This window comes from Patella vulgata, chromosome 1 (assembly GCF_932274485.2).
Source record: "Patella vulgata chromosome 1, xgPatVulg1.2, whole genome shotgun sequence".
Lineage (NCBI taxonomy): Eukaryota > Metazoa > Mollusca > Gastropoda > Patellidae > Patella > Patella vulgata.
In genome coordinates, this window is record NC_065879.2 from 25,427,986 (window position 1) to 25,452,810 (window position 24,825).

General features: G+C 37.1%; 3 protein-coding genes across 4 annotated transcripts in view; 1 reads left to right on the forward strand and 2 right to left on the reverse strand.

Moving 5' to 3' along the window:
* Nucleotides 1–3,763, reverse strand: part of LOC126808825 (uncharacterized) — a 28,939-nt gene extending 25,176 nt beyond the window's left edge. The window contains exon 1 of one of the 2 annotated variants that reach the window (XM_050533811.1): nucleotides 3,676–3,763. The gene's annotated coding sequence lies outside the window, so the exon portion shown is untranslated. The remainder of the gene's footprint in view (nucleotides 1–3,675) is intronic. The other variant, XM_050533812.1, reaches the window with a different exon arrangement.
* Nucleotides 3,764–3,770: 7 nt separating this feature from the next.
* On the forward strand, nucleotides 3,771–8,442 carry LOC126808833 (28S ribosomal protein S2, mitochondrial). Its single transcript, XM_050533823.2, has 3 exons — nucleotides 3,771–3,847; nucleotides 5,735–5,821; nucleotides 7,723–8,442. Exons 1-3 carry the CDS (start codon nucleotides 3,790–3,792, stop codon nucleotides 8,370–8,372), a joined length of 795 nt encoding a protein of 264 aa, XP_050389780.1. The 5' UTR covers nucleotides 3,771–3,789; the 3' UTR covers nucleotides 8,373–8,442.
* A 2,776-nt stretch (nucleotides 8,443–11,218) lies between these two features.
* On the reverse strand, nucleotides 11,219–16,248 carry LOC126808819 (uncharacterized). The gene has a single exon (XM_050533794.2). It carries the CDS (start codon nucleotides 15,653–15,655, stop codon nucleotides 13,562–13,564), a length of 2,094 nt encoding a protein of 697 aa, XP_050389751.1. The 5' UTR covers nucleotides 15,656–16,248; the 3' UTR covers nucleotides 11,219–13,561.
* Nucleotides 16,249–24,825: the final 8,577 nt, after the last annotated feature.

The following is a 24,825-nucleotide window of genomic DNA, read 5'->3' on the forward strand; positions in this document are numbered from 1 at the left end:
CCGTGACCACATCCTGGCACCGATATTTCTTCCCTTTGCTCAACGTGCATGTCGACGTTTCATCTTTCAAGATGATAATGCGTCAACCGACAACACTGCAAGAATTGGCCGTGGCACTGCAAGAGGAGTGGGTCAGATTGCCCCAAATCGTGATTGGACGGTTGATTAGGAGCATGCCACGACGAATTGCTGAATGTCTGAGGATGGGTGGAGCAATTTCATTATTAACAAAAATCAAAAACGTCCATTTTCACTTTTGACACTGTACTTTGCGAGTGAAATGGGGCCGTCAGATAAGCAGCCCATATGAACTGTTTATGTTCATGTGTACGCAATTGACCTGTTATTAACATACACTGGTTACCTCTAATAAAACAGCAGTACATTTCCGCAGTTTTGTATTGTTTCTGAATATCCCCTACTTTTTTTGAAGAGTATATAATATGAAGGCAGGGCTAAATATACTATGTCCTGAACTAAAGCCAATCAAGATACGGGATATAAAACCACAAGTAGGATGTTGTGCATGGCTAATGCACTATAATTATGAATGTCCGTATCAATTTTAATAAAAACACCGTCGTAATGTCGCGTAAAAATGTCGTATTTTCGGGATTTTGCAGCGTGGCTTCTCCCTGTCGGTAGTGCAAGACAAAGGGCCTGGCAAAGAACAGTGTCTAGATGTCTATAGATGGTACAAAAAAAACAAAACAAGCTCCTGTGAAACCATTGGCGTGCACATAACAGAAACCTTCATAGTTGAAATTCGATGAAGAAATGCCATGCACGGACCATTGAAAATTTTGGTCATATCACAGTGCATAGCGTATGCGCCTGTCTTCAATAGTTCGATCAGTGCAGAAAAGTAGGGAAATGAAATGAAATGGGGTTTAACGTCCCACTGTTCTGCTCCGGGAGCCACGGTGGCTAAGTGAGTAAGACGCTGGCTTGCTAGCCTCTTGGTCGTGGGTTCTCTCCCGGGGCTCGCCGAGAAAGTTCATCGAGATTATTTAGCAGGGGTACAGGAAGGAGGGCCTGACAAGGACAGCTGTCTAGTCGTTCGGATGGGACGAAAAACCGAGGTACCGTGTATACATGGGCATGCACGTAAAAGATCCATTGGCAGTTAGAATTCGATATAAGAGTAGGCCGTGGCGCCGCTATCCAGGCAAAATTTCCCTCATACTGTATGGCGTAAGCCCGTCTTCATTAGCCCAGTCGGAGCAGAACAGTTCAACTCCATTTCGCTTCAATTTGTTCAGCTCCGACTGGGCTAATGAAGACGGACATACCCTATACATGAGTGTACTATGAGGGAAACCTTTACGTGCAATTAGAGCGGGTGCCCAGGGGGTTAACCTAGCTGAAAAGTGTACCAATGTTCTCCTATAAGGTATCAATGTATGTATATCTGGTATCATCAGAATGTAAGTCTGCCGGGTTTCTGGTGGTGGGTGTGGGATTCCCCGCCCAAAATGACATGCCCCCAACTAGTCTAGATTAGTTCAAAAGTGTACCACATGAACATCGTGGTGTCTGGGGGGTTGGGATGGCCTAGTGGTCTAGAGTGTCACGCTTCGACCTCTAGCTGGCCGGTCACCTCTGGCTTGCGGTTGTGGTTTCGATCCCTGGTGTGAGCGTATGTGGCTTGGAGATAGGGGCGCCTTCTCAACCTCGTGGGTTTACTCCGGTTTCCTCCCACAGGAAAGACCCCTGCGCGTGCGCTAAGATAATGAAAATAAAAAAAAAAGACAACTTGTCTGCGATATCACCTTCGGTGGAAGCGGACGTTAAAAACTAACAACAACAACAACATCGTGGTGTCGAGTTAAAATGTCAGGTTGTCGCCTTATGAAGGGCGACACCACGACATCACATACCATCACATACCATCAGTCACCATGATATATAGCTGCTACCTTGACATGGTGAAGCTGGTCACCAGGATGAAGATATAATTTGCCTCTCAAAATATGGAATAAGTGAAATTTAAAAAAAAAAGGAAGAAAATATCAAGCTACAGAAACTGCGATATATGTATATAACTGGCGGTAGTTTTTTCTTTGATGTGCATACAAGTTATATCTCATATCAACCTGTCATGACGTCACCATAGATTGATATATTCGGTTCATATCAACCTCTAAATCAGCCTCTGGTGACATTGATGAAATATTACAAAGAACACAGAAATCACTTTTTTTATTTTTATTCTCTTGACAATTACAAATGTTTATGGTACATTCAGTACCGAAGCAGGTGTACTTATCGGTATATTTGGATCGGACACTTAATTTCGTATTTTTTGCATCAGTTGCATTGCTGGAACTCAACCCTCTTTCATGTAGCAAATCACTTTTGTTCTTGTGTATACTCTGACACCTGAAAGATATGCACACAGAAATTATGGGTTACAAAAGCTCATAAAAAATACCAGAAGAAAAATTCAACTTACCCTCGATAATTCGATATGTACAAAATAACTATAGTCAGATAACTGAAAGTTCAGCGCTATAGAAAACGATTATTATTTATTTAATTTATAGGCTTATAAAAATATCTTAAGGAAACTTTCAACTTACCCTCAACACTTCGATTATCCATGTCTAAAATATCTTTCAGAATTTTCTTTTCGCCCACATGTAGAATTATTTCTCCACACACTCCAAACAAGGCTTGAAAGTATTTATAGCCCAACACTCCCTTCGTTAAGAATTTTTGGGGACGGTCCCCTTAACACAGCCCGTCAAATTCTAAGAACATACTAAAAACCTTTCAGGTTCACAGTCAGAAAAATCGCAACACATTGCCTTCTGATCCAAACTTTCTTCAGCTTTTTGACTAGCAACTATAGTAGATCCTCGTCGGAATTTGCATTTATCTATTTCACATTCAATCTGTTGGCTAAAAGGGGTCTTCGTCTGATAGTGATAATATATTACTATCCATTTTATTTTTGCTTTCAATTCATATGAAGCTTTTCTCCAAAATGGCGAGAAGGTATAGTTTAAAAAAAAAAACTGCACGAACATTCGGTAATTTTCATTATTTAGCGAAAGTTATCAAAACATTATCGAATCATCGTTGACTTCAAATGGAAGAATTCTTTTAGTTTAATGACGCGATTAAAACTATGACGTTATAATATGTCGGATATAAACCTTTCCCCCTTCGGAATGATATGATTGAGGACATTTAATGGGTTTCACCCGCGTCTTCTCTATCATATCAACCTCGGATAGGTTAATATCCTATACATATCAGACGTGTTAAAGCATAATTCAGCGGAGATGGCAACAAATCTGCGAATAAATCATGCGTGATCGACTTGGTAAGTAGTTCTGAATTGTCAAAAATGATAAATGCATATTTTGGACATAAATAAGACAAAAAATAAAATATTTTTAAAACAAATTCGATGGCCTACACAAATTGTATTCTCGGTATATTTATAAATAAAACTCAGGATTAAACAATGAGGACCAGGTGTCGATTCAATATATTGCGCGATTCTTAAACAGCGCAAAAGATAAATGCTATTTTTGCAAATGCAATGAGCTTTACTGATTTTCAGGTGAGCGGGTGCTCCCATTGTTTTGCTACATTTGCATAATTTTTCATCGAGTAATCATCACATATCAACAATGCCAGGCGTCCAAAATGTAAAATATTTACCGTTAAATTGGTACAGTTTCCAGCTCTCGTGTGATGTCTAGCACACTGAACACTACGCTGTGAAACAGATTGGTAATGTAGGTCAATAACAAGAGTTATCACCCGTTGACCAAAATGGCGATGCCCTTGGTAAACGTGTTGAGAAGAAATTTTAAAACATTTTGCACATTTGGTAATTCATTGTATCTTTGTACATGTCCGTCAGTGTGGTAACTGGCATAGCGATGAATAGAAGCGGACAATTTTGCAGTGTTCAGCTCCGTGATTATGATTGATTGAGTGATTGTCTGCCTATTATTGGTTAGAGATCCGCCAATTTCCATAATAATAGGCTAATATTCGAAATTAAAAACACGAAAAAGAATTCAATATTGGTCCATTTCAATCAATATTGATGTTGCTATCTTGTCGTGAAAATATGGGATTCTAATATCCAAATTTAAGACATAATGAACATTTTAAAATCAGTGGTAGGAAGGCTAGCCAACACGAGTTGTGTATAGGGTGACCACCTTGCTTGATCATATTGCGGGACATTTCAGAAAAAATATATGTTATGTTACTCAAAAACCCTCTTATTTTCTGCGACTCCATGGGCGACGGAACAGCTCACCCCGAACGTCGTGAGCGTGAGATAGCGATGTGTGTGGGGGGGGGGGGGGGAAATTTGAAAACTAGAAGCCCAGAAACGCCATTCCAAGCAATCTGAGAACAAGAAATATGGTACTGAAATACTCTGATTTTTTAGTGATTACTTGTGATTTTCTCCTGAATGCATAACATCAAAAGATAGTTTAATGAGTTTATGAGGGTAGGGTACTTCTTGTTCGACTTCATGCCTTCTAATAATCTGCGATTTCTTAATTAATTTTGTGAAACGCCTGGCACAAATATTTAAAGTTTGATTTAATTTGAATTTCACATATCTAATAATTTTTAATGATGCCTGGTTTAGTTCTGTCATCTCTGCAATGATTTTTCTTCAGTGAAAATATGCGCTCAACATAAGCATTGCAAACTGGCATGGAAAGACCAAAGGGAAGTATAATTTGATTAAATTTGCTGGTGTAGCGGACGACACATTAATTGAAGAATTAATCACCTTTATCATGGACCTGTCCATGCTTTCATCCATTTCTCGTCCACGTTTAAGAGATCAGAAGCAATGTCATTCCTAAATCAAGTCTGTTTCTGTAAACTGGTTTTCGGGACGCGGGACTTGGAAGCATTCTGCAGGACGGGTGGTCACCCTGAACTCAGAATGTGTAGCCCAATAATAGTAAATACTGTAGGCTACTGTAGAATGGACTAAGAAGGAGGCACAAAAATCTTTTTTAATAACTTGAATAAAAATCACTTTATATACATTCATATTACATAGTTCAATTTTTATACTCCCACAATGAAATGTGGTCGAATATTGTCATTGCCCCCGTCCGTCTATCCGTCCTGTTGGTCTGGCATCCACATTGCTTGTGTCTTGTGGACGCTCTAGAGGCTAAAGTTAATATCTGATTGACTTTAAACTTATACACAGTGTTTAATGTCATGAGACGAAGATGCCTATTGGTTTTCAGCGATTTCGGATAATAACTGCCAGACTTTAAATTTATACGCAGTGGTTGAGGTCATGAGACGAAGAATCCTATTGATTTTCAATGATTTCCAATAATTACTGCCAAAGTTATGGCTCTTGATCACTTTGAAAAATCTTGTGAAGCTCTAGAGGCTTATGTTATCATCCGATTGACTTCAGATTGATACACAAAGCTTAAGGTCATGAAACGAACAAATAATGAAGGATATTGAACAGCTAAATCCATGATATTAAATATTTCATATACTAAACGTTAGCATGGGGCAGAAATTTATAAAAACCAAACAAATTCTAATGATTTTAGTGTATTATAAATGTTTCATTACTGAAAAAGTAAAAATATGCGACAACTCTTGTTGACTGCCCAGACGATTTAGCTGCTGTGGGCATATATGTTTCGTTGCCTGGCAACCTATCTTTGTTTATTTTAAGGTTCCAAAATTTATGTTTTATGCATTTCAGAATTCAGAAGACAATCGTCACAGTTTGTTAAGGCAGCAGGCAATTCGCGTCTATATTCATCTACGTCATCTCAACCCACACAAACAGGTAAATGAACAGTGTGTAATTCTAAGCAAACTCTCTGCCTGGTATGGAATTACACAAAGCACATATAAAATGAAGTGGGGTTTAACTATAAGATCATATTCCTGAAGCAATGGTCTGAGAAATCCCTCTCTGCCCATTGCTGGATTGTGTGTATTAAATCTATCCCAAGTACAGCAACATGACAGCCCTTCGCTTAATCTGGGGTCTTCCCTAAAACTTTGGTCAGTGATTTAAGGTATTAAAAACAGTGAAAGTATTCTTTGTCTCCATACAGTATTGTTTACATTGTATTCAGGTTGATAGCCTCTGGAGACATGTAAACATATTTGGTCCAATTTGGAGCCTAGTTTAAAATGTAACGATATTATTACGCAGTTAGCTATTGGTTGTTAATCGGACTATTGACCAGTCATAATTTGGAACAGATATTTGCTTCCAAAAAAGCAGTGTTTAGTGGGATTAGCTCTAATCAAATGAAACACTGCGAGGAGTATGCTATAAGATAGCCTACCTCTTCTCTCTACCTGCGTGTCTCCAGGGCGACAAGCATGTGTAATACATTGTAATTTAAAATTTAATGTCGAAATTGGCAAAAAACAACAATTGATTAATTTAAATGATAATTTTTGTAGTGATGCTAAAGTTGTGTCGCTACACTGGCTGGTTTTATTTAATTAATCATAATAGTAAAACATTTGTAGGCCTACATGTAATTATCTTTAAAACGTTACAGGCATTAATAGACAAAATGAGTTTGCAGTGTCAAACTATAACATCAAATCATAGCTAAAAAAACAAGCTAATCAGATTTATCTCAACATATTTAACTATGTTTATATACATTACTTTTCTGCCCTGACCAGACTAATGAAGATGGACATATGCCATGCAGTGGTACCAGGTGACAATTTTACCCGGTCAGTGGTGTTTCTGACCAATCTTCATCAAATTACAGGGCTCTTTTACATGCACACCAACGTCACAAGTAGCCTACATAGTGAATTTTGTTTTTTTCATTCCATCTGATTAACTACTTTTCCTCGCCTGCACCATTGACAAGGGGAAGCCAGGCTGGAAAATCCTGAGGGATTAAATCTGGGACCTCTCGAGCCAGAGCAAGACTCAATGAGGCACTCTGGCTCTAAGTCTGTGTAAAATGATGTAATGTACATTGTACAAGTGTTTAATGCGGCAAGGCTCGGCGCCTTGATTGTTATTAATGATAGTTTTGTGTCTTAGAGATAAAGTGTAATGCTCTTTTCCCTAAAATTTTGACATAATGGCATCAATCTATCTTAAGATGATTTTCAGTAGAAATATAGTCTAGTTATTTGGGTGGCTGGATGGTTAAACGCGTGCATGTTACATCATAAGGTCTCAGGTGTGGTTTCGATTCACTGCTTGTACGTGACAAGGAGCAGTGGTCGCCTGTCTAACCACCTCATGGGTTTTCGTCGATTTCCTCCCATGGCAAAAGATCTATACGTGAAAGAGAATTATTGAAATCAATTGGATCATATGTTAGCCCCAAAATAAAGTGGACATTAAACCCCATTTCTCTCTCCATTAATATAGGATTACAAATAACAAAAGCGATTATTTTTTCCCTGTGTATACGAGGTACAATTTTCAATTTTTGGACAGACAAATCACTTTTCGATAATGTTTGTCGACTTTGCCAAGAGTTCAACTCTGCAATAACCTACAAATGCTATTGCTTGCTGAACGGCCCTTTGTACCTCAACCATCCTCCCCCAAAAACCTGAAAGTATATTGTAACAGCACTGCACATTTTTATCCAGGCAGAATAGAAGGTGATTGTTTGTCAACGATATATATTCACTGGAATATATTTATGATTTTTCCTTTAACTGTACTTGATTTGTTTTGTGTAATTTCAGTTAATGAAACAGACTTGGATGATTCGGTTCAGAATGTCAAGGTTTTACGACATGATGATTACTTTAATATAAAACATTTAGTGACAATTAAAGAGTTGTTTTCTGCTAATGTGCACCTGGGACATAAGTCTGGATGTCGCAATCCGTTTATGGCTCCATACATTTATGGTAATAGATTAGGACTGGATATCATCGACTTGGAACAAACAAAGACATTACTACAAGATGCCTTGAATTTTACAGCACACATAGCCTATCGTGGTGGCATAATTCTGTTTATTAGTCGTAATCGTCAAACACTTCCTCTGGTGGAAGAAACTGCAAGGGAATGCGGAGAATATGCCCACTGTCGGTATTGGAAGGGAGGAACTTTTACAAATGTCACTTCCCAATTTACACGATTACCTGAATTGTGTATTTTTATAAATTGTTTGAATAGTGTATTTGACACTCATATAGCTGTGATTGATTCAGCCAAGTTAATGATACCTTCGGTAGGAGTTGTCGATACAAACTGTGACCCCAGGTTAATTAGTTATCCTGTACCCGGCAATGATGACACACCAGTTGCTGTGGACTATTATTGTAGACTGTTCAAGGCAGCCATTATGGCTGGTAAACAAAAACGTTTTGAAGATGGACATGCATAATACTGTATAATATTTATAAATGTTCTTTTGTGTATTTCTTGAATAAAACGTAGGAGTAAAAGATTTTGAAGTTGCAGTCCAAGTTTTTACAGGGTCTCTGAATTTGTTGAAGTCTGCAAATCAAATATCAAGATGTAAATAATTAGATCATTTTACATAATTATGTAGAGTTCCTGTTTGGAAATGATCGCCAAAATAGTTTCTAGAGGTTACATTATGTTGAATTCTTAATCAACAACTATACATATCCATTAACTTTTAGTAATTAGTAATTGAATTATGATACTATTGTGGCTGGTTCAGAGTTATATTTATCAGAATTTTCAAACATCAAACCATATCAAAGTAAAATTAAGTACAAAATTGTTTGTATACTATCACACAAGTTATCTAGTTGAGTCCACATTTAGTTCTGTTCTTCAGATGAAATAGAAGCATGTGAACAGGCTAAGGGTGTGCTCCCCTCTTTTCTATTGACAATATCTTTTTATATGCCCACATTTTCATATATATTGTCGTGGACACACTACAGGTCACAATTTTTATCCGATTTTGGCGAAACTTGAAATATAGGTCTATCTCCCAAAGATCTCAGTTCCTTTCGAAATTGGCATGTATTGGACTGTAACTACATGGATTACGGCCCCTGATTGTAAGAAAAAATCACATTTTTAGCTTGTGGACACTCTAGGACACAATATTCATCCAATTTTGATTAAACTTGAAATGTATGCTTATACCAAAAGATCTTGATTCTTTTCAATAATCGTGCATCTTCCTGGATTGTGGCCCCTGATAATACGAAAAATCACGTTTTTAGCTTGTGGTCCCACTAGAGGACACAATTTTTATGCGATTTAAAAAAAACATTTGAATATATCACCGTAACACCATTATTTCGTGAAAATCAGACCGAAACTGTCAGACAAAATGGGCGCTCCTCATACACAAATAGTGTAAAGGTATGGTATATCAAGGTTGTGGACCCTCTAGCAGTCACAATTTTGATCTGATTTTGATGAAACTTTATATTTACATCACAAAGGTCTTGGCTCCTTTCGATAATCGCGCATGTCGAAACGTGACTTCCAGGATTATGTCCACTGATTGTTAAAAAAAATCATGTTGTATTCAATTTTAAAAAAACATTTAAATATATCACCGTTACACCTCAATAAAGGTTGAGTTTGAATTTCGTAAAAATCCGATCGTAACTGATGGACAAAATGGCCGCTCCTTGTATGCAAATAGTCTAAAAGTATGTAATACCAAGGTTGTAGACTCTCTAGAAGTCACAGTTTTTATTCGGTTTTGATGAAACGTGAAATGTATGTTTATAACCCAAAGATCTTGGTTCCTTTCTATATTTGTGCATATAAAACTGTAACTTCCTGGATTATGGCCCCTGATGGTACGAAATATCATATTTTTTTAGCTTGTGGAATGTTGATCCTCTAGACGTCACAATTTTATCCGATTTTAAAAAAAAGTTTAAATATATCACCATTCCACCATCGGGAAAATCGAAAGGAAACTGCCCAACAAAATGGTTGCTCCTTGTACTCAAATTGTGTAAAACTTTGTTATACAAAGGTCGTGAATCCTCAGGTAGTCACAATTTTTATCTTATTTTGACAAAACTTTTTATATCCCAAAGATCTCAGTCCCTTTCGATATTTGAGCATTTCAGACCATAACTTCCTAGATTATAGCCCTTGATTGTACAAAAAAATCGCTTTTTATTTTTTGGCTTATTCTATTTATCTGCCTTTATGGGCCTTGTAATACACTTTCTCTAACTGTAGTGGAATTCATGGGGTTTGGGAGATTTTAAAGAAGACTCAAAAAGACTCGGAAGGTGAACTGATCATTTGTAATATTGAAATGATGCAATTATTTTAAGAAATATTTAGGACGGAGGCCCTGACAAGGACAGCTGTCTAGTCCTTCGGCTGATACGAAAAACCGAGGTCCTGTGTATACATTGGAATGCACGTAAAAGATCCCTTAGCAGTTGGAATTCGATATAAGAGTAGGCGATAGTGCCGCTGCCCGGGCAAAATTTGTCTCATAGCACACTATATGGCGTATGCCCGTCTTCATTAGCCCAGCATGGGAGCAGAACAGTAGGAAGTTAAACCCCATTTCATTAAGAAATATTTTTCGCAACCCTCTACTGGGTGGGTCATTTTCAAATACAAATGGGAATCCATATCATGTTTCAAGGAAATTTGTCTTTTATTTATATACTTGTTTTATTTATGTACTTTTTGTAAAAAACCAGTGCCAATATATTAATACAATAAGCATACCCTTTATTATATAAAAACTTGAAAAGTATATTTGTATTTATCATGAGTCAAAGCGCTAGAATAAATTTATTGAACCTACTCAGCTTGACTATCTTGCTACTCACAGAAATAAGAATATCACAAACTGTTTGTTGTGGACTTAGTCACTGTGGTCTGGAAATTAGATAACTCTTGTCAGGGAAACTCCACCACTACAAATGTCTGGCAATTACATAGCTCTGGCAGGGGTACCCCACCACTAGAAATGTTTTGTCAGTGTCTTGTGATGCCTGAAGATGTACAGTACACTGCTGTACGATTTTCATGTGGTACACTTTTGAGCTAATCTAGCCTAGTTGGGGGCATGGCATTTTGGGCGTGGAATACCATACCTACTACCAGATAGCCGGCAGACTTATATTCTAATGATACCAGATATACATGCATTGATACCATATAGGAGAAAATTGGTACTCTTTTCAGCTAGGTTGACTCCCGCTCCACCAAAACCGATGAAGATTATGACAATCATATATAAATGCTGACTGTAAATAATTTCATTAATTAATATTTAGATATGTATTTTCAAAAGAAAAAATCAAACTCAAAAACACATAACCCACATCTTTTGGGTAACATAACTTTATCAATTAATCATATCCATGATACTGAACCTTAGAGAATTAATATACAGTGACAATGAAAACGCACCCCTTTTATATAGATATTCAAAAATCCCTCAACAGCTGTACAAAAACTGACAAAGTTGAAATCAGATAGGTTGCCAGACAACGAAACATACGCCCGCAGCAGCTAAGTCATCCGAGCAGTCAACAAGAGTTGTCAATATTTTTTCTATTGTCGGTAATGAAACATTTATAATACACTAAAATCTAATTAACAACTCATTAAGTAATTATCAGAAAATCATTAGAATTTCTTTGGCTTTTAGTTCTGCCCCATGCTAATGTTTAGTATACAAAACATTTAATATCATGGATTTAGCTGTTCCAGTACTTGTTGGTCACAAGACCTTAAACTCTGTGTATCAATCCAAAGTCAATCAGATGATAACTTTGGTCTCTAGAGCATCCACAAGATTTTTCAAAGTGATAAAAGGCCATAACCCTGGCAGTGATTATCGGAAATTGTTGAAAATCAATAGAGCTCTTCGTCTCATGACCTTAAACACTGTGTATAAATATTAACTTTAGCCTCTAGAGTGTCCACAAGATTTTTCAAAGTGATCAAGGGCCATAACTATGGCGGTAATTATCAGAAATCACAGAAAATCAATAGGTTTCTTCATCTCATGACCCTCAACACTGTGTATAAATTTAAAATCAATCGGATATAAACTTTAGCCTCTAGAGCGTCCACAGACCGACAAACCGCCCGATGGATGGGGGCGTATAAAACGCTGTTTTTTCCATCATCATTCAGGTTCAAAGATGATTGTAAATCTTGTTTGAAAGCTACACTTTAATCTTGCAATTCAGAATGTAACATCATTAGACCACGATGACAGCATGTGAGAAAGAGGTTTTAATGTTTGCATTAACATTCCAAAATCGTCTGTGTAGATGTCACCACTCTCTAATTCAATCAGTAACAATAACTGATTTGTTTTATTTGTGCCACTTTCAGATTCTTCAAATTGCTGTTATAGATCAACCTTAGTAAAGATCTGTGTTAAAATTACATTTGGAATGTGGTTACCCAATTATATCACATACCAACATTGTCCTTTATGTCTTGTCAGAACTTTCAGTCAAATCAGTGGTGCATTTTCATAGCGTGGCAGTTATCATGTCTTTTGTTCAATGTCTATATTAGTTGCGGAAGCCTATTGTATAAACCTATTTACATTACAAATTTTAAGCGTGAAGTGTCAAATATAAGCATGCCATACAGAGTACATGTACATGCCAATTTGGCACACTGAAGTGCACGGTTCCAGACACGGCATGGTTAAATTTTCGTAGTGTATTGTAAACGCTATCTAGTCTAAGCATGGTTTCAGTACAGATTACTGCACATGCGGCAAATGAACCCTGACTTTTTTCCCAAGCGAACTTTGACAGTCATGTCAAAATGGCTGCTCAAACTAAATCAACCGCCATAATTGTTTTCATGCAGGTAATCTGCATAGGGACTGAAATTAACTTTTCTGTGAAGAGTTCCACATTTGGCGTACCTGGCACGGTGCCGAGACTGGTTATTTTAAGAGTAATATAAACGGGTCAATTTCGTCAAATATATCGCAGCCTGGTACTGTGCTGAGAATGACATGCTTATTGTGGCCAAGTGTCAACGGGCCTTATGCGTCACAGTTTGGCTTGTTACTTTGGTTCAGTTCCATGAATATGTGTAACTCTCATCTTTTACAGTATGTATCTATTTGGTTCCATGTTTTCATGTGGAACCAATTTTATAACAGCCATATTGTATTCTATATATCATATACCTACCATTTTACCATATTATGTCTACCATGAAGAGGCTTTTGTGACACTAAACAAAAACAAGGTATCCACTGTAGGGTATGCTATCATAATTTAAGTAAGATAATCATGGTGTTATTGTCAGATGTTGGCAAAACTAACACTTTGCATAATTGACAATAACTTAAGAAATACATCTGAAAAATTACACTGCCTTTCTCTTATTGCAACGCACAAATGAAAAAGATTTTGGGAGACATAAAATCTATATTCTTTGATTTGGAATAATAGAGTGGTTTCAATTATTGTTTTAAAACCAGATTTCCTTCCATTTAAAGGGAACAATTTGGGGGAGAGGGTCAGAAAATTACATCCCCTAGTGCCAAATTGTGATTTACTCAATTTGACATTAATGTAGTTGTGGTGTATGGGGATGAAGGTTAGTCTTTTAAGTTTATTTAAAATGTTCAAGTCTTGGAGGAATAAGGACATACTTGGTGGTTTCTCCACCTTTACTTCTAACATATGCAAACAGTTCTTCAGCACTTCGTGGACGACTGATAACAAGATACCGTTCTTCACCAGTTCCATAACTTTTGCTTTTAAGCTGAAATTTCCGACAAGCATTGTGAATAACTTTTCGTTCATCATTAGAAAAGTCAGACGCAAAAGCCATATCGGTATCTTCATATGAAAAATAGTAATCCTTCACAATTTTATACATCACTGATTCAAATTTTTTCATAGAAGAATTTGAATCAAGTGCACCTAGTCCTGATCGATGAATAACTTGTTTCACTAATACTGGATCCTCGCGACCTTGTTCATTTTTACCAATTCCTTTACCAGTCCACCCCATTTTACGCATTAGTTTGCTACCAATGTTTGAATCAGTGAGCTTTTTACCGTGTTCAGATTCCTCTATAATGTCATCTTTATTTTCACCCATGAGAGAATCTTTCGACATCCGGTCATTACCACAATCCGTCTGACCTTTGAATCGTATTGTCCAAGAAATGTCACGGAGTTTCTCAAGGGCTTGCCGAGAAGCTTCCTGTTCAGCTTGCTTTGATAAATTGGCCACACCTTCGGCAACAGGAAAGTATTTAATTGACAATGTACACCTTATGTTCCCCTCTTCCGTGATTCTGTTCTCGTAGACAAGGGGAAACTTTTGAAAATCACACGTTTGACGCAAACAAGAGGCAGGAAAGTCAAAGCTGTCTGGTCCAAGTTCCCTTAAATAAAATGGCTTAAGATTTCGAAAGATTTTTTTCAAATGGCCAAAATCCCTTTGCACTGGTACTAAATTTATAGGACAGATTTCTTTAGAATTTTTCGGCGAGGCAGGTACATGAAGTGAATTATTACTGGCAGGTTTTGTTCCGGTAACTTCAGGTTTGCCACTTCCTGATGCTATAGAATCATCGGAAGAAACAAAGGTTAATCCATCTGGATGAGTTCCAGATAGTTTTATATTAGGTTTTAAAAGTTTTTCATGTGCATCTGCATGTGCATTTGTTCGTGCCAATTTTTTGTTTTTACCATGACCCTTTCCTACCAAAATGTTGTCCAAATAAACACAGCTTTCGAATCCATCAGAACAAACCTCTGTTTCTGATTTTACAACAAATTTACATTTTTGGGCTGCCTCATAAATTTGACTGATTACATTCATGTCTGGTTTATTCAATAGTTTTCTTAAATTATCTGGTATATTTGTAAACTTTTTTTCTAATTCATCTTTGGCTATACGACCCTCCATTTTATCATACAGAGAATGATATTCATCCCCATCTTTTCCAAACTTTTCTGCCACTTCATTGTTACCTTCCTCACTCTTTTTGGAATAATCTAAACTCTGATAGTTCTCTCCAGCTTTTACAAAGTTTATCATACCTTTATTAACATTTTTCTCCGACTTGCCAGCCCCTGATCCAGTTTGTTTTATCTTTGATTCAGGTCCTCCTGTCTCTGAAGATTTAACAAATGGTATTTCGTACTTGGACTTTAATCGATCTTTTTGGTCTGTGATAACCCCTGATAAGGGTAATCTTAAAGTTTTTAAGAGTACCATAACTTCATCAGGATAACGACAGCCATAAATTTCATTGTTTATGAAGCAGCGAGACAAGCAAATTAAACGGTCTAATGTATAGGAATTAACATGCGCTGCCAGGAAACTTCGGCGGATATTCCACTCTGCCCCACTTTCATATTCATCACGTAGATAATCAATGTCAACAGTTTCTGATGTTTTAATCTCAACTTGATTGATGTTGTCGATTTTTTTCTTCTTAACAGGTGGCGCTTCATCAGTAGTGTCGGTCTCTGTTTTTTTCTTCTTTTTAGAACTTTGTCCTTCATTGCTCACTTTAGAAGAAGGTGGTTCTGGATCAACTTTAATTTCTTTTATTTCATCAGGATGCAGCCACATACCCTCTGGGACAGATGCTATAACTTTCTCTGTTGAATTAGGACCAGCAGCCCAATAACCAAAATCGTCATTCGTTATCGCATCTGTTTTATTTGTCTTTGTCTTCGGCATATTGATATTTAACTCAATAATCAAAGATAGTTGTCAGCTTGTTATAAAAGGGTCCTGTTGATTTTGTATCGTAGATAAAGTTATTTTAATACATAAAACTGTTTGGCCTTGTTCTTGCCGGTAGTGTATGAAAGTACAAGTACAAGTTCAGAAGTTGTGTGGAGAAAGTTTATTGCCGTTGGCACACAATCGTCTGGACACATGAAGTTCGTTGTTGCCAGTCTCTCATCACAGCTCAGTTCTGTTGACGATTTAATGCCAGCCAAATCCATGCATAATGAAATAAATATTCGCAAAAACCAACTACACAAAGTTTTTTGTTGAGACAGCTACTCGAATGAGTTTGTGGCGTTTTTGGGTTGTTTTTTTTTTTGCGACTTATCAAAATTCAGCTCCTCGATAGGGTCTTTAGAATTCGATATTTTAACTCCAGAAGACTGCAACCGTTCTATTATTAGGAAAACACACCCATATTCCGATGGGAATTATATCATATGTGTAATCACTTCAAAACGTGTTCATAATTTATCATTGAAAGCATTCAGCGGCTGAAAAACAAGAGTTCTGGAAAAGACGTCCATGCTGGTTTTCAAAATTTTGCACCGTAACGGGGCGATGAAACGAAATAGTGAAATAAGGATCGCTTATGAAACGAAACGATAATACACAGATTGGGAATTCAAATCACACCAGAAATACAACTACCGCCAATCGCCATGGTATTCCAATCGTTTGGGCATATGGGACCGATGGGCCACCCCTTGCCATGGTATTCCAATCGTTTGGGCATATGGGACCGATGGGCCACCCCTTGCCCTTGTATCAGACATGTGAATGGCAAAATCGAATCTACAGGCCTTCATTAATCATTCATTTAACCTTGACGGCTTGACCAACCTGGCCTAGAATACATTGCCCCAAGTGCTATCAACACATTGTCTCACAGCCTCACAGTAGCCTACACATTTAACCATATTAAAAGGTTTTTTTTAAAAATATTTTGCAATATTTTTCATGTCCCAAAGTAATTAAGTGTCATCAGAGAGAGATAAGAGAAATTGGTTTAAGTCCACTTGACACAATTAAACTTGGTCATTTCGAAACTAACACATGGCTCAATTTTATTTCAACAATTCGCTTGTGCGTAGGGGCCTTTAACAGTGGGAGGAAACCAGAGGACCCGGAGAAAACCCATGAGGTTGGACAGGCGACCCTACTCCTTGTCACTTATGAAAAAGTCCTATAGAAAAAGTACAGGTTTCTATAGAATTAGAAGTTTGTGTGATTCTATAGAATGCTATTTTTTTTAGGTGACTATAGATTCAAAATCATGTACTATAGTTTTGTGTAGGATTGGTAGATGAATATTTTCCAAGTGTAATTTCCTATAGAAATCTATAGAATACTGTAAGAAACTATTGGAAAAAAAAATAAACCTACAGATTCATTGGTGCTGCTATAGTTTTCTATAGAACTAACTTGTATCCTCGAGTCAGTTGAGTAATCCTTCAGTCTTCTATAGCCTTTGTGCTAAAAACTATAGTTTGCTATAGAACTAACTTGTCAGCTGTGATTCCTATAGATTTGGTGGTAAAAACTATAGTTTTCTATAGAACTATTATTGTCTCAAGTCAGTAGTATATTCCTATAGTTGTCTATGACATTCTGTTGAAAACTAAGAATTTATATGTATACTGTACTTAAACCATTTTAACAAATAGCCTACTATAGTTTCCTACATAATATTGTAGAAACAATGTTCTATACTACAGATTTCATAAATTGGCGATGTCTTTTATTCATACTATAGTTTACAATAGAATTTAGTGATGCACTTGTGTAAATTATGTAAACGTTTCCAACATAATTTTCCTGGATGCAGTTTTCCTTAATTTATTGTGATACCAAATGACAAACTAAAATAACCTTACCACGAAAAATAAAATATAAAGTATAAAATAGTGTATAATATGAATGAAATAGTGATACATGTTGACACTCAAAGGAATTCCCCACCCCACCCTCCAAAAAATGCCAGTAAATGTAGATGTTCACAACAAAAATATCAGATAATAAATTATTCTTCAGATAAGTCAATGAAATAAAGACACAGTTTATTTGAACACAGTCTGACTGTTAGGTGATCCTGCTAGTTAGATTTTAATGACTACAGCAGATTCTGTACTCAGATTCTGTCAACCGTGCATACCTGTCGACAAACTATAATTAACAGCCAATGTACTCTCTTGAAATCTGTTTGGCCATTGGCTGAATTTAAAATTCAAAAATTCAGTGTATAACAACTTAATATGTTAGTATTAACAAGAAACTGAAGAGAATGGTGGTCTTTTTTCACAGATTCGATTAAAGATAGAAAGATAAGTATACTTTATTACTTTCTTAACAATAATATTAAATTACTTTAATTAGATAAGATTTATGTGATTTTGTTATTTATTTAACTTTATTACCTATTCTTTTCCCTATATTTCAGTTTTACCAAGAAAAGAACTTTTCATGGTTCCGGCTGGTGAATCATCAACATAATTCAGATTAATCCATGAGAGAAAAAATAAGCTTATCACTTTAGAATAATCCACGAGAGAAAAATAAGCTTATCAATTTAGAAGAAGTCATGGGCCAACTATATTTATTCCCAAAATAAGATTTAATAAAAAAAAAAGTTTATAGAATTCTATAGTACCCATTCCTACATAAAACTATGGCCCAATTTCCAAACTACAGAATACTACTTACTACAGTATTCATTCCTATACATAACTGTAGAATTTCCTACAGAAAGTGCAATAAAAAAACCTATAGAATACTACAGTATTTTCCTATAGAAATTTTTCCATAAATCAGTAGGAAAAAATATAGGATGTGCACTACAGAAACTGTAGAATATTTGGAGCCGTTATTTCCTACAGGCCCCCAAAATTCTGTAGAATACTATAGAATTTTATCCTATAGAAAATGGGACACGCCCCCCAAAAAACTCTATAGATTTTCTATAGAATCCTACACTGGTATTCTGTAGGACTTTTTGCTAAGGGATGTACAACCGAGGAATCGAAACCACGCCAGTTGATTCAATGACAGACCTTATGATACAGTGCGCATGTGCTAAGCATTCGGCCATCCATCCTCCCCTAAGTGTCATCAAGATGTGCTTCATATCAATTCACCAGTAGTAGTTATCTAGGCTTTACACTAAAAATCAAATGCCACAGTTCGACTGACTGTACTATATACTGTTAATAAAGCTAAATATATATTTAAATGCTGTGCAGGGAACCGATGGACCACCTGCAGGTCAGTTCCTATTGGCATGGTCCATATATATAGGTCCTGGTCATATTTTTTATGAAAATTGTCAAATTTGTAATCTGGAGTTCTATAATACTAAGAAATAGAAAGAGAACAACAGACAGGGGAATGTTTGCCGAAATAATGCGATAGGCTGTGTAGTTTTTATGAACAAATTGGTACATAGGACCCACAAAGTTTGACAGGCGACCCTACTTGTCACGTATAAGTGGGGAATCGAAACACGCTACTTCACTCAATGACAGATCTTATAGATCTAACGTGCATGTTTGAACCATTTGCACACCTCTCCCCCTTAGCCTCCCTGCCCCTGACTGCATTGATATTATCAAGAATGGTGATAAAAATTGTGGCTTTGAAGTAAATTTGTTCATAAGCGCCAAAAAGCACACATCTGTGCATTCATCGAGACAATAGTTGAAGATACCGACACTGTAACACGCTCAAATATAGTAGCCATGCTTCCCGAACCAATAAAAATAAATACCACAAAAAGACAAGGAAATATTCTTCCATTGATGACTATGATACTGAATAGGCTGGATATTATAATCTTACTTCAACGAAAATGTGCCAAATTTATATTTTTTATTTATTCTTTTAAACATACATTATGCAAGAGCTAAATCTGTCTATTGCAGGTCTTTCTTTAGGCCTGAAATGTTATCTAAATTATTAATTAGACATTAATTAACCTATCCAGACCATAATCAACTCTAGATGGCATCGCTAGGCTGCGATCTTTAGTGGATTGTGAGCCCATTTACTGCATAACTTTCCTTCACAATTTAACAATTAAATGGATAATCGAGACTATGCTGTTTATCGTACTGACTTTAGTAATGATGATCAAAGCTAGGCGGAAATTCAATCGCTTTGTTCTCGGTTCATAGTAGATCAATTTGAATTTAATTTTCAGCAAATTGCCTTTACATTATCTAGTTTTTAACTATTATAGTGAGAACTGCCAACTCGTTATCGAATCTCCCATAATGTATCTTTTAATTAAATTAAGTGAAAGCTCTTGAATGTTTGTATATCTTATTGTAACCACAGAATGGTCAATTGGTCCTCATGAGGTGGTCCGACCAAGAAACCGACTGCATTGCGACGTCCGAAGAAATCTACCATAAGAAAGCCAACTGGAGATTGTAGGAAATCTTCCAGTTCAAATTCATGATGGGGATTGATTCACGCCCGTATTAGGCGTAATAATCTTCAAAATTCAAACAAGTCGCACTCTAACCTGATTCCGAACTTTCTGTTTTTCTCATAAATTATTATAGGTACCCGAAAGTCGTATTTCTTCCTTCAAATTTTTATAATGTTCAGATCAAAATATCATAATACGCCACGCCAATATCGCAAATTCAGCCTCAAAATTGAAATTTTCCGTCATTTTATTCCTCTGATGCAAACCCTATTTTCCAAAATTTCCTGGGGAGGGGGAGCACCCTTGAACCTTCTCCAAAGGGAGGCACATCGACAGTGCCGTTTGCTGTGAACCATCAAGTGTAGGCAAGCACTTGCCCCCCCCCCCAACATTTTTGGGCTAGCTACAGGCTTGTACAGGTGATGTCACATCACAGAGCATCCATCATTGGCTCTACAGCACATGCATTGTTTACATAAGACATTGTTGCATTAACTGGTCCGGGCAGAATGGTGCCTTTTACTCTTATATACACATTGACACTAAATAAGAAATATTTTTTATCTATATATTCAAACACCTTTATTTTTCTTAAACTTCCAAAAAAATGTTTTAGAATTTAATTTGCAGATGGAAAAAAGTTAATATCATGAGCTCATTAAACCGCACTGTTGTCATCCCTCTCAAATATTTACTGCTGATCAGTGTGCTGTAGGCTATGGCATATTCCTGTCTTATTAGCCTGTTTGTGCAGAAAAGTAGGAAGCCGCAGTGACTTAGGGAGTAAGACACTGGCTCGCTAACCAGGAGGTCTCAGGTTCGCTCCCGGTGTTTGTTGAGACAGTTCCTCAGGATTATCTGCAGGCGTGGTTTCCCCTTGTCAGTGTCTAGTCATTTAGATGGGACAAAACCCAAGGTCCTATACAATGGCATGCATGTAAAAGAACCCTTGACAGTTGGAATTCAAAATAAAAGTAGGCCGTAGTGCATATTTCTGTCCAGGCAAAATTTGCCTTTTAGTCTTCATTATGGCTCAGTTCGTGCAGATGAGTTTGCTTTTGTGCATATTACACAGCAACTTCTTGGGTCCCTCCCTGTCTGTTAAGGAAAATGTGAAATATGTACAAAGTTTGTGGACTCTCCAAAGGCCACAATTTTTGACTGATTCACATGTTGAGGATCAAAAGAATTGGATGAGCTTGATTTTGATTTGAAACACTTGCAATACATATACCAAACTTAAAATATATGTCGAGTATCAAAAGTTTGTGGACTCTCCAAAAAGATCTTAGATGATTTCACTTTTATGCGTATCACACAGCAACATCTTGGGTCCTTGCCTTTTTACGGAAAATGTGAAATTATGGTCAAAGTTTGTGGACCCTCCAAAGGCCACAATTTTTGTCGGATTCAGATGTTGAGGATCAAAAGATCTTGGAAATGAAATGAAATGGGGTTTAACGTCCTACTGTTCTGCTCCTAACCTGGGCTAATGAAGACGGGCATACGCCATACAGTGTGCTATGAGGGAAATTCTGCCCGGGCAGCAGCGCTACGGCCTACTCTTACATCGAATTCCAACTGCCAAGGGATCTTTTACGTGCACGCCAATGTGTACATGGGACCTCGGTTTTTTGTCCCATCCGAACGACTAGACAGCTGTCCTTGTCAGGCCCTCCATCCTGCATCACTGACTAGGGGAAACCACGCCGGAACAAAAGATCTTGGATGAGCTCGATTTTGGTGCAAATCATACCACAACATTTTGGGTTATGGCCCATGCCTTTTATGCAAAATGTGCAACAAAGTTTATGGGCTTTCTAGTGTGATGAATTAGAAAAATGAGAACATAGAACCAATTGATTCTTATGATTGTCTATAGGATTAACTCTCTTTATGCAAAACTTTGTGAATGTGATAGAGATGTATTTGTATATTGTCATTGCCTCCATCATCCATAATTTCTTGTGAATACTCTAGCTAGACTACATTTATGATCTGATCGTTTTGAAATTTATATATGTTGTTTACATTGGTGAGACAAATTATTTTAAGAATTTGTGTTATGGCCCTTGTTTCACTTTGTAGAACCTTGTGAATGCTCAAATGACAAAAGTTATCACCCGATCATTTATAAATTTATATGCATTATTTGAATTAGTACAACAGAGAAGCCTATCAAATTTCAACAATTTCTGATAATTACTTCTGAAGTTATGGCTCGTTTGTTTCACCTTGTGAATGACAAAATTTATCATCCGATCTGTATGAAATTTAAAAGCATTATTCAAATATATACAAGAGCATCGCTAACGCTGCAATATACGTCCACAATCCAGCTTTGATTGATATGGTACTTTTTAAAATGAAGAGAATGAAATATGAAATGGCTGTAATATGATCAGAGGCAAAGAAGGCTAGGTGTCGGGTTTGTTTTGCCAAATTTACAGACAAAATACTAACAATAAAGTGGGTGCGACACTGCCCCAGGAGGTCGGGGCAAGCATCAAAATAAATAGTTGCTGTCTTTATGGTATAAGGAATAAATATGTAGGCAAAACACAGACACACAAATTGAAAATGGGCGTGGCTCTGCCCCTGGGGGTTGGGCATGCACCCCAAACGATAGGGATGTTCCTTAGGGTACAAAGAATAAGTATGCAAAGTTTCAATATGATATGTTAAGGAATGCGGCCTGTAGATGACAAACAAAGAAATTCAAAGAATGGGCGTGGCTCTGCCCCTGGGGGTAGGGCATGCACCAAAAACAATAGGGATCATCCTTGGGGTATAATGAATAAGTATGTAAAGTTTGCAGATGATCACTTAAGAATTGTGGCCTGTAGGCGACACACAAGACACACACACAAGGACAGGGGCGACGGCAATCTACGTCCACATTATGAATGTGGACGTATAAAAATTAGATATCCTGGGTAAAACGGGTTGGTAACATTGACCACATCAAATTCCTTTGGAAATTAATCCCTAATATTGTACAACTATTTGCCTTGTACAGTTTTTGACCTGTTGATTGTAGCATCTAATAACTAGAAATGGGCGTGGCTCTGCCCCTGGGGGTCGGGCATGCACCAAAAACAATAGGGATCTTCCTTGGGGTATAAGGAATAAGTATACCAAGTTTGAAGAAAATCCAGTAAGAATTGCGCCCTGTAGGCGACACAAAGACACACGAAAAGAAAATGGGAAATGGGCGTGGCTCTGCCCCTGGGGGTTGGGCATGTACCCCAAACGATAGGGATGTTCCTTAGGGTACAAAGAATGTGTATGCAAGATTATAAGTTAAGAAATGTGGCCTGTAGACGACAAACAAACAAATACTAGAAATGGGCGTGGCTCTGCCCCTGGGGGTCGGGCATGCACCAAAAACAATAGGGATCTTCCTTGGGGTATAAGGAATAAGTATACCAAGTTTGAAGAAAATCCAGTAAGAATTGCGCCCTGTAGGCGACACAAAGACACACGAAAAGAAAATGGGCGTGGCTCTGCCCCTGGGGGTTGGGCATGCACCCCAAACGATAGGGATGTTCCTTAGGGTACAAAGAATGTGTATGCAAAGTTTCAAGATTATTAGTTAAGAAATGTGGCCTGTAGACGACAAACAAACAAATACTAGAAATGGGCGTGGCTCTGCCCCGGGGGGTCGGGCATGCACCAAAAACAATAGGGATCTTCCTTGGGGTATAAGGAATAAGTATACCAAGTTTGAAGAAAATCCATGAAGAATTGCGCCCTGTAGGCGAACCACAGACACACACACACACACACACACACATACATACATACACACACACACACACACAGACAGGGGCGACGGCATAATACGTTCACATTATGAATGTGGACGTATAAAAATGAAGAATCCTATTGAATTTCAACACTTTCTGTCAATCATTTCTAGAGTTATGGCCCTTGCGAACAATCTGCAATATTTAAATATCTTTTATCTAATCTGTTGTGAACCATTGGTAACATGCGACGTGGAGCCCCTATTGATATCCAGTGTTTCACAGCCTTCCATTCCATTCATCCATTTCAGACTTTCCTACCAGCAATAATGTTCCAGGTGTGCTATCTTTTTTTTTTTACAAATCGTTGCTTTTGACAACAAAGATAGGTTGCCAGGCAACGAAACATACGCCCACAGCAGCTAAGTCGTCCGGGGAGTCAACAAGTGTTGTTGTATATTTTTACTTTCTTCGGTAATGAAACATTTATAATACACTAAAATCTGATTACGAGTAACAACTCATGAAGTAATTATCAGAAAACCATTAGAATTTGTTTGGTTTTTATCAAGTTCTGCGCCATGCTAACTTTTAGTATACGAAACTTTTAATATCATGGATTTAGCTGTTCAAGTCATAAAAATTCATTAAAATCAACATACTTGTTCGTCTCAAGATCTTAAACTCTGTGTATCAATCAGATAATAACTTTAGCCTCTAGAGCGTCACAAGATTTTCAAAGTGATCAAGGGCCATAACTTTGGCAGTAATTATCGGAAATCGTTGAAAATCAATAAGATTCTTCATCTCATGACCTTAAACACTGTGTATGAATTTAAAGTCAATCGGATATTAACTTTAGCCTCTAGAGCATTCACAATATTTTTTTAAGTGATCAAGGGCCATAACTCTGGCAGTAATTATCAAAAATCACTGAA